We start from the raw sequence: 11,709 nt of genomic DNA, 5'->3' as shown, positions 1-11,709 counted from the left end.
TATTACAATGACGAAATAGCTGGAGGTTTCATGCCAAGTTAGTGCATTCAACTTACAAAATGAAGCTACTGGACATTGATGGCAAGAGGGGATTACTGTTTATCTTAAACTAAATCACATTAAGAAGGCCAAGATGGACAGCATCAGCAAGCATAAAACACAGCCAATGTACAGCACAGCTAATCTGAGTTCATTGTTGATGTTTATGTCAGGTGGTACTTTTCACCTCTAAAACTAAGAACAAATGTAACAAATATGCAGACACAAATGTAATTTTTTTTCTTTCAATGTTTCTCTTCAAAGTATAAAAATATTGTAATTTTCTTAAAGTGATCACTTACCCCGAAATATGCTGATGGAAGAGAACAGCAATTTACAATAGGTAGTGAGGCACTGGAAGTGGTAAGGGAATACATCTACTTAGGGCAGGTAGTGACGGCGGATCCGAATCATGAGACGGAAATAATCAGAAGAATAAGAATGGGCTGGGGTGTGTTTGGCAGGCATTCTCAGATCATGAACAGCAGGTTGCCATTATCCCTCAAGAGAAAAGTGTATACTAGCTGTGTATTACCAGTACTCACCTACGGGGCAGAAACCTGGAGGCTTACGAAAAGGGTTCTACTTAAATTGAGGACGACGCAACGAGCTATGGAAAGAAGAATGATGGGTGTAACGTTAAGGGATAAGAAAAGAGCAGATTGGGTGAGGGAACAAACGCGAGTTAATGACATCTTAGTTGAAATCAAGAAAAAGAAATGGGCATGGGCAGGACATGTAATGCGGAGGGAAGATAACCGATGGTCATTAAGGGTTACGGACTGGATTCCAAGGGAAGGGAAGCGTAGCAGGGGGCGGCAGAAAGTTAGGTGGGCGGATGAGATTAAGAAGTTTGCAGGGACGACATGGCCACAATTAGTACATGACCGGGGTTGTTGGAGAAGTATGGGAGAGGCCTTTGCCCTGCAGTGGGCGTAACCAGGCTGATGATGATGATGATGATGATGATGGCAAGTGTCACAGCTTTTGCAAAGATCTTTGACACTTTGTTAGTGGTGATGCTGGCACTAAATACACCACCTACTCTCCAGCTTGCTTTGTTTGTCATCCATTGTGGCTTTGCTGCTTGAGCAAAATTGGCATGCGTGAATCCTGCGCAGGTTCTCTCGGTGCCATACTGCAGCCAGTGCTGGCCTGGGAACCGGCAGACCTTCTCCCAAGAGATGCCTTGGGATCCCAACGGAAGCCACCACGATGTGGTGCCTGACGCCATCCCCATACCTCACAGCAGGCGCCACGAAGTTATTGCAGCATTACACAATTCTGGGACGTCCGGTGATCGCCAACAGGACAGCGCTGAAAGAAACCTGCACAAACCTGCGCCTGCAACCAGGGATGCTGGTACCATGACAGAACCACAACAGAGGCGTTCAAGCTACAACAAACCCGCGTCTCCACACTTGGATTCTCACCACTCCGAACAGCAAGGGAGAAAAGCGATGCTTGGGCATACCACAGAGAAGCCTGCACGCAAATAAGAAATGCAACTGTTTTTACTTTGAGAATTACGTTGTGGTCCAGCACAAGAAACAAGTGGTGGAAAAGGAAGTCCCACATTGGGAAATGAACAGCTCCTCCATATGACTAGGAAGGAATGTTAGTGTTTTCACACAGTGCGATGTAAGGACCACCCTGGCAGAAGTGGCCAATGTCCAAGCCGACCAACGAATTTGCAAGTCCACAGTGTCGTGAACAAAAGGCACAAAGGCAGCCACACCAAGTGTTTGCTCCGCTTCACCTTAGCAGGCAGCGGTGGCCACTGTGGCTGGTACTCGACGCATCCTTCCACCTGCATTTTAGAAAAACGACGACAATGTGATGTCTGCTTTGCCATCCAGCGCCCACACAGCAGCAGCAAAGACAAGGAGGTGAACGACTGCAAGAACGCTACCTCAAATTCTAGTAGATGACATAGTCAAAACTGGGATGAATTGATATGGCTACACAAATGTGTGCGTGTGATGTAGATAATATCTGGATGATTATGTACTAACTGAAGGAGAAGACTCCCAACATTTGCAAAGCATTACATGATACACCAATTCTTTCGACGTAAAAGTGTGTTGACAAAGCATGCATCAATTTAGTGAATGCATGCTTCCAAGGACAGCAAATGTGCAATGCCCGATGCCTTACGCGCATGTTGAACGAAGGCTGAATTATTTATTTGCTTTAACACCTCATGAGACGTTCTAGTAACTTTGCCAGTGCCTTATGGCTGTGAGGCCTTTATTGCCGTCTTTACTTCGCATTCATAGTACTGTACCTGAATTAATTTGCAGCTGACAAATAGCACATACATAATGGAAAGGCTACAAGCTTGTATGAAATTAGCAGAGCAGTACTAATTAAGATAATTAATTAGTTAGGAAACAAATAAAATACTTCCAAGGCAGGTGGTCACAAGAAATAAAAATTTTTTGTTGATGCCTTATTGATTGTTTGCTCAGTAATACTTGTTATGCAGCAAAATTAATGACCTTCACACGAAATGTAGGCAAGAAAGACAAGTCTTTTCGCTTCATCAAAACTGAAAGGCAATCCAGTAGTTTGATTAGCATTCATGAACATGAATGGGCACACAAACTGCTCAAATTGCAGTGGTGAACAAGCCAAAATTATTTAAATTAAGGAAGTGCTGGGGAAAAGGTATGACTAAATGTACTGCTGTAGAAATACAGGGTAAGTCACTCATGGCACATCTGCTAAATTCAATGTACAGTAAAACCTCGTTAATTCGGATTTGACGGGACCGAAAAAAATGTCCGAATTAACTGAATGTCGAGTTATCGAGTATCAAGAAAACAAACAAATGCTTCCTACATCAACACGTTCTTATCTACTGCATTAATCAGCAAGTGCTGTTTATATTTTGCACAATAGTAGTGTGGGAACTGCAATTCTCATGATCTTGACACTGATTAGCGCTCGCAGCGGTGAAGGCCTCAAGACTTCCTTCACAGGGAGGCCGCAGCAGGCGTCTTCATCTGACAGACTCTTTTCACTACCGCGCGCACATCCAGATTATTTTTTTGCCAGGTCGCCACCCATCGCGATGTAGACGGTGCTATTCATCCTGGACAGCCTTGCACTGGTAAAATTGAAACTACTGCTTGCCGCAACCGCTGCGTGCGAAACCGCGGCCGCTGTCGACGTGATCATGGATGGCGACCTTGCGGTTCTGAAGGCGCGCTGCCGACACACAGGCCAAGTCAAAACGAAACTACCGTTTGCTGCAACTGCGATGAAACCGCAGTCGCTATCGACGCAATCACGGATGGCGACTACGCAGTCATGAAGGCACGGAGCCAACGCGTTGCTATGCGCAGCGGTAAATGCAGGAATAAAGGCTGCAAAGGCACAAATAGACACAAAGAGTTCTGGCATTGCTGTCATTCACGTACGATTTCCACTAATGACTATGGCGATGTGAACTCTGCCACTTCGTGTTTGTGGACGCTAATGCCGTACTTGCTCTTGTGCATCGCGCATTTACGGCGCTCGCCAAGCTCCGAGAGTTGTCCGAATTAACTGACGCGTAGCCAAATATGCCCAAATTAATGAGAGTTTCCTTGCATTAAATAATACACACGCCTGCCGAAACCAAAGTACGAGTCCAAATTATGTGATTTTCTGAATTAGTGAGGGTCTAATTAACGAGGGTCGAAATAACGAGGTTTTGCTGCACCATATTTGCACAATTCTATCGCGCCCTCGATTGTAGCGCGCATTTATATACCGCGACAATATTTAAAGATATAACTTGGTGCCAATTCTACCACACACATCAAGTAACGAAACCTGAATCAACATGTACCGTGTTGAAACAATATTATGGAACATGCAAAGGAACACTACACTGGAGGAAATAGCTGAGGCACAAGAAAGAGCCCAGTTCATTAGACTCTCCATCACGCGATCAGGAGGACACATCCTCAAAGGGATTGGTATACCAATCACAGCACTACATAATAACCATAGAGAAATTCCCAAAAATCTGCGGAAGAATATCACAGTCATGCCTGTTCCAAGGAATGTTCACCCCATTCATAATGAGGGCAGAAGGTAAGCCAGAGCTAAATCCCTACTAGAGAAAGCTAACAATCAGGCTGAAGAAAGCTCGTTCGTCGATGCGGCTTTCATGTCAAATAGACTAGCCTTCACAGTGGTTCTTCTGAATGGCAAAGGTGAAGTCGCCAACTCTGCTTCCTCGTGCATCATATAACCAGAAATTGCAGAACAGGTAGCCATTTCATTGGCACTTTTAGACTTAAAGAGATCCAGGATCCACAGCGATTCTAGGGCAGCCGTCCGAGCATTTGCCAAAGGAGTCATCTCTAGACAGGCCCTGGCAATTCTCGACGGAAAGGTCGTCAAACCCCCCAAGATCATCTGGTTTCCTGCTAATATGGGAGAAATCACCGGTGCTCCCACGAGCCTCAACGAATCTGCCCACAATGCTGCATGAGAACTTGCCAACCGTGCAGCCACAAGGAAAGAAGATGCTGAGGTTCCAGATTGCAGGGACCACCTCCTCACGTACAACGAGCTAACCAAGCACTTCTACCTAGGCCGCAGGGTCTTCCTCCTCCGTGCATTAAACTAACCAGATCTCAGGCCATTACGCTAAGACTCCTGCAAACAAGAACCTACTTGAACCCGTTTCTAATCAGCAAGATCTATCCAGAGTTCTCTACACCCACAACATGCAATAAACGTAATGACACCATAGATCTTAGTCATATGCTCTGGCGTAGCTCTGCGTTACACAGCGACAAGGACAACACTGAAGAGCAGTGGGATGCAGCTCTACGCAGTATTACATTCGAAGAACAGCTATGGGCAGTCCAACGAGCCCGCGAAGCGGCCAAAACGCTTGGCCTTTCGATCCCAATGTGGGAACGGCCCGCTTCGGGTAGGAAACTAGCGCAATCTAATGGACCATAATAAAGTATTTCCATCCATACATCCATGCAAAGGCACACAGGCATGCACACAGCTGACTCTTAGCAGCTAGTCGCTATTGGAGCCGGAGGATACCTTCTTTTCGCTGTCTACCGAACACGGAAAGTCATCTTCAGTTTCATCTAATGCATCAGAAATGCCACAGGTACAACGAACTTAAAAATAGTGACCCTAAACCAAATCAGAAAAAAAAAAATGCACGTTCGATGGCAGTGTGGCTAGCTACCTTGCATTGAACTTTTATTTTTTTCAGTAAGAATCTATTTTGTTTTTAATTTTGAGTAGAATTACAATTGTAACGCGCAATATTGAATGCACCTTCCATCTAAAAAAGGTGTGCATTAGAATCGTGCAAATATGGTACTAACTCATTTCACTTGATTATACTCCTTATAATCCATCTCTCATGACTGACCAATCCTAATGATAATGAAGGCAAAGCACTACTCCAACCACTGACAAAGTGTGAAAAAGGAAACAGTTGAAATAGAATCGTTACATTTTCCCAGCCCTGAACTTCCAACTAAATATCGCCTCAATGTGTTCCATCCACATGCACAGATGACAATGACTTAGAAATAGCCATGGTATCTGAGCCAGCTTCAATCATAATTGCCTGTTTATGAAAGAGCACGCACATTGGCTGTCGACTCTGGCTGTGACTACTTTTAGCACATTACCAAAAATAATTGGGCCAAGCTCCTGCAGGACATCTTAGTATATACAAAAGCTTCAATAATGCAGCTTAAGCAGGACCTAAACAATACTGTGGCAGTACTTTGGCCTCCTGCACAGTACAGTCCAGTGGCTTCGTTATTACAATGACTAGAAGTAACGAATGGGGTTAAAACAGCTAAATACAGCAAGCACAAAGGACAGGGAAAAAATCAGAGACCACATACACAGCGCTGTTTTCACCCCCTCCATCATGAACCAACCAGCCCAGTTCAGCACACCCCGACTACAAATAAAACACTGAAGTACTATGTTTTCTATCAGGTGTTTCATTTATCATTAGTCAAATAGACGAATGTAGAGAAAATAGCTGGATGCTCCAGCATATAAATTTGACATCAAGCAACAAACAAGCACAAAAGATTTTCATACAAATAATACAGGAGAGAGGGCCAGCGCAAATGTATGTGTGCGTGCCAGTGTTGTGGTTAAACCAACCAGTATGATGGACAGTACACTGATTTGCCTTTTAAGATTTAAATCCATTATTCTGGACTTGGATGTCCTCATGGATTCTTACGCTAACATCCTTATGTGATATGCTTGTCACTGCAAATTCGTTACATGGCTATGATTAGTCATGGTGATATTCTGCTAATATTCTTGGGTTATGCGCTTGTCACTACAGATTTGTTACATGGCTGATTAGTCATGGTGGTATTCTAGTGCTTTCAGAACGTTACGGAGATAGTTGTTCAAAATATCATGATTAATCTACTCATATCGGGTTTTATTCTTCGGATATAATTTAGATTCAGCAACAAATATATAGTGCTCAAATGTGTCACAATTCATATATTAGCAAGAAATTACTGCTTCATTAACTAATCATGCAAACAGTGAATACTCAACTGCTCAAAAGAAACATTGAAAGGCAAGCACATGGAACAACTGAGCCAGATTGCAAATAAAAATGTCGCTGTGTGTTTCCTTGATGAAGCCATTGAAAATTCACATAAAGTATGAAACAATACAAGAGGGAAAACCTAATTTGTTATAATTATTCACTATGTGTTTTCATCTTAATCCATTATGTTAATGCATAAGAAATAGGTTTACAATTACACACGTAATCTCACTGAACACTTTTTTTGCGGAGCATGTGTGATCAGCCACAGCGGCCTCTTGAAAGCAATTTGCATGTTCCCTTTCATATCTTTCGAGAGGTACTACAAATGCTTACCAAAGTGGTTAAGTTTCCATAGAGTTTTCATAGAGTTTCCTACAAAATTTACATGACGGAAATCTAGCCCTAGTGTCAATTGGAGCTGCAAGCACGGTGATTCAACCAGCATGGAAATGAAGGGTAGCACATGTATACTACAAGGGGCGTTCATAAAGTTTGTGTTATCAGTACCATAAATTTCTGGCACGCCTATATGATAGGCATGAAAATGAGTGCAAGTTTTAGCCTAGCATTAGTGGAATATAAGATTTGTATCCTATGAACTGTTTAACATCACTAGAGCATCAAAACGAAATAGGCGACATCCATCAGGAGAGTTGATTTAAGAACAGGCCGTGATCCGCTTTCTGCATTTCAAGAGGCGCAAGTCCAAAGAGATCCATGCCGAGCTGGCGGCGGTATACCGGTGACCGTCTACCATTGCGGTATACCAGTGACCGTATACCATTGCTAGTCTTGAGCTCTATCACAAGTTCTTTTTCAGTACCCTTCATCATGTGCCATACATCGTTCCTGCGGCACGCATCTCTCACCGCACCAGTCACCAGCCCGCGTGCCCGAACCACTCATTTTTCCGCCTCATTCATTCCTCGAGCAGCTAAAGACTGGAACGGCCTTCCTGCTGACAATGTTAGCATCACTTGCCTGTCTTCATTCCTACAGCGTGTGATTGATCACTTTCAATATAACTTATGAAGTGTACCAAATGTGGAACTTATGTTAAACCCACCCCTTATGTAATACCCCCTCCGGGGGTCTTTAAGGACAATAAACTGAACTGAAACTGACCGTCACCATAAACCGGGCTGTAAGGTGATGGTCACCATACACTGGGGTGTATGGTAAGCCAAGCACCTGAAGATCCATGTCCTCCTGCACATCATTTCATGTCCTCCTGCACATCACATCATGTCACACATCACATCATGTCCTCCTGCACGGTCGCATCGGAATGAATATGTGGCTGACAAACCCCTTTGTCTTCATGCTCCAGGTGCTTCCTGTATTCTTGGTGGCTGGACCGAGTGCCCTCGTCGCCTCCCGTCCAGTCCACATCGACGAGCCTCAAAGCAGTGACCACGCGTTCACGGACGATAACTGGGCTGCGCGACAACGTCTGCACAACGACGCTCAGGCTTCCATTCCGTTCCGTTTGGATCACCACTTCTTCATGGCTGCAGCGACATCGGCAACCTTATCGACATCAACCGCTTTAAATAGCAGCTGCTTCCACGAGTACAGCATTGGGCACGGTCGCATCGGAATGAATATGTGGCTGACAAACCCCTTTGTCTTCATGCTCCAGGTGCTTCCTGTATTCTTGGTGGCTGGACCGAGTGCCCTCGTCGCCTCCCGTCCAGTCCACATCGACGAGCCTCAAAGCAGTGACCACGCGTTCACGGACGATAACTGGGCTGCGCGACAACGTCTGCGCAACGACGCTCAGGCTTCCATTCCGTTCCGTTTGGATCACCACTTCTTCATGGCTGCAGCGACATCGGCAACCTTATCGACATCAACCGCTTTAAATAGCAGCTGCTTCCACGAGTACAGCATTGGGCACGGTCGCATCGGAATGAATATGTGGCTGACAAACCCCTTTGTCTTCATGCTCCAGGTGAGCAAACGTTTTGGCAAATGTTACCGTAGTAATTGCTTGATTCTTCTTGTGCTGCCGTGCCCAAGGCAAATGTGTTCTTTGCTTCGAAACTGCATAGTGTCTTTAAGATACCTGTTGTTGCTGGGAGGGGATGTAGAGAGCAACCCTGGTCCCAACATGCAGGAACTTGCTGCTGAAATTAGAAAAATGGCTGCCGACATCACCGCTATCAGAAACGAAAATAAGGGTTCAAGTGAGTCGTTAGCAAGTATTCACTCCAAACTAGATCTTTTAGGACAACTTGAAAGTCGTATGTCAACCATCGAGGAAAAGTGCATACAACTGGAAAAGACCATGAAATCATTTATGCGTCAAATTGACGACCTAGAAAACCGAAGCAGACGGTCGAACCTAATTATTTACGGACTAAGCGAACTCGAGGATGAAACATCGGAAATCCTAGAACACGAGGTTAGCACTAAACTAATTAAAGAAGTGCTTGGTGTAACGTTTTCCGGTTTCGAGCGAATTCACCGCTTGGGAGGGAAGAAGGCTAACAAAACGCGCCCCGTGATCTTCAAGCTGTTCGATTACAGAGACAAAGCCAAGATACTTAAGAACTGTTTTAGACTGAAGGGTTCCAAAATTTCTGTCAGCGAAGATTTTTCTCTGGCGGTACGCAATACAAGAAAAAAACTTTGGGATAGTTGCAAACTTAATAGAGAAAAGCATGAAAAGGTCAGACTCGTTTACGATAAGATCAAAGTAAATGATGAACTCTTTGCATGGGATGAAGAATCAGGCGAGAAAATACCAGTAAAAAAAGAGTCTCCTCGAATTGCCGAACGGCAACCTGCTAAGTTAAGAAAAAACTAACTTTTCTTAATATCAACGCCAGGAGTATAGTTAATAAGACGGTAGAACTTGAGGCCTTGTCTCTTGAACATGAACCGGATATCATAACCATTAGTGAAACTTGGCTGTCATCATTTATCTTGACAAACAATATATTTCCCCCAGGTTATATAGTTCTTCGTCAGGATAGATGTACACGTGGCGGTGGCGTCGCGATTTTAGTGAAAGACGACATTCAGACCACACCGCTACCTAACATTACCGGCGCAGAAGCACTCTTTTGTAGGATCACGATCGGCGTATATTCCCTTTATGTTGGTACAATGTACAGAGCACCGAATTCTGGCCCGGAGCCATTACATATCTTGTCTGACTACATGCAGCGTCACCTTCAAGGGGACAAAAAGGTTGTTCTTACGGGGGATTACAATCTACCAGGTATAAGATGGGATTCGTACGATGCTGGTGTTATCGATAAGGACAGCGCTGAGGCGACACTTGATATGGCCTTCAATAGTGGTTTAAGGCAAATCATTCAGCGACCCACACGTGTCGCTTTGTCGAGCAGCACAATTCTTGATCTGACCTTTGTGAGTGAAAACATTCCTGTAGAGGACATATCATGGGAAATAATTGACGGAATTTCGGACCACAAGGCAACCAAATGTTGTCTATCACTACCGTCGTCAGCACGCTCAGAAAAATTGATCACACGAATATATGATTGGAAAAACGCAGATGATGTCGGCATTCTTGACTTTTTTGATTATCACTACCCCAATTTTTCTTGTCTTTTCCATGATAATTCTGTGACAGTAGATGAATTATGGGCGAAATTTAAGACCTATGTACACGAATGTTTATCAAACTTCGTACCCATGAAAAAAAAGAAAGTGCACAAAAGAAACCCTTGGATCACAAGGAATATAATACATATGAAACGTAAAATGTCAAGGCTGAGGAAACTTAAGGGTAAGACATCAAATCCCTGCTTCTCTGACAAAATTAGAAAATTGGCACATGAGTTGAAAGTAGCGATAAACCAAACAAAACATACGTACATGAACGTCACACTTAGCAACTTCATCAAGACGGCTCCTCAAAAATTTTGGAGATATTTCAACGCGAACGTGCATAAGCAAAGCAATCTGCCGCAGAAGGATGCTTTCCAAAGAGCAAATCAGTTTAATAACTTTTTTAAATCCGTTTTTACACAAGACAACGGAATTTCACCAGATTTAAACCACCAGCCGAGGGGAACCGGCGACATACTTGGTGATATAGAGATAACAGAATCAGGTATACTTTCACTGCTGCTTAACATCGACATTAAAAAATCTTGTGGCCAAGATGGGATCCCCAATACTTTCCTCAAGAGATACGCAGAATGGGTCTCTAAATACCTCTTACTTATCTTTAAAAAATCTCTAGAATCGTCTGACGTACCCAAAGACTGGAAAATAGCAAAGATTGTCCCGATTCTCAAATCAGGTGACGCAACAAGCCCATCAAATTATAGACCGATTTCGCTAACCTGCACATCTTGCAAAATTCTCGAACACATCATACTAAAACACATCGTAACCTTTGCGGAAGATAATAACTTGCTTAGCATCAACCAACATGGTTTCAGAAAAGGGCTGTCTACTGTTACGCAACTGACACAAACTGTGCATGATCTCGCTCTAACAATTGATAAACGCGGGCAGACTGACATAATATTCTTAGATCTATCGAAGGCCTTCGACCGGGTATCCCATCCTAAACTCCTGGGCAAACTACAACACATTCTCGGATCTGGCAGCATAATAAACTGGATAAAAGCTTATCTTGCAGGTCGGCAACAGTACGTAGAAATTAAAAGTCAGCAATCTGATTGGGTAGAAGTGTCATCCGGAGTACCACAAGGAACAGTCTTAGCACCAATTCTTTTCTTACTATACATCAACGACATGGCAGATAACATAAAATCAACAATGCGCATGTTTGCAGATGATTGCATTATATATAGGGAGATTAGGAACCATAATGATCAAGTAATACTAAATCACGAGCTTGCGCAAGTAGCAAATTGGTGTCAGGCATGGCAAATGAAGATTAATTTAGACAAGACTGTTTTTATGAGAGTAAGCCGAAAAAGAACCCCTCTAGAATTCACCTACACGATCGAACAGCAAAAATTAAAGATAGTCGATGATTATAAATATTTGGGCATTGTCCTATCATCCGATATGAAATGGGACAAGCATGTGTCACACATATATTCTAAGGCATTTACAACACTTTGTTCGCTTAAACGCTCTTTAAA

General features: G+C 43.6%; 1 protein-coding gene across 1 annotated transcript in view; it reads right to left on the bottom strand.

Annotated features, from left to right (window-relative positions):
• Nucleotides 1-1,535: 1,535 nt before the first annotated feature.
• Nucleotides 1,536-11,709, bottom strand: part of LOC126522006 (ankyrin repeat, SAM and basic leucine zipper domain-containing protein 1-like) — a 34,317-nt gene continuing 24,143 nt past the window's right edge. The window contains exon 12 of the mRNA XM_050170776.3: nt 1,536-1,849. Within this exon, the coding sequence (XP_050026733.1) occupies nt 1,667-1,849 (183 nt within the window). The 3' untranslated portion in view covers nt 1,536-1,666. The remainder of the gene's footprint in view (nt 1,850-11,709) is intronic.

The sequence above is a fragment of the Dermacentor andersoni genome, chromosome 6 (assembly GCF_023375885.2).
Source record: "Dermacentor andersoni chromosome 6, qqDerAnde1_hic_scaffold, whole genome shotgun sequence".
Lineage (NCBI taxonomy): Eukaryota > Metazoa > Arthropoda > Arachnida > Ixodida > Ixodidae > Dermacentor > Dermacentor andersoni.
The sequence above is the reverse complement of the archived record's forward strand: the minus strand, read 5'-3'. Positions and strand labels throughout refer to the sequence as shown.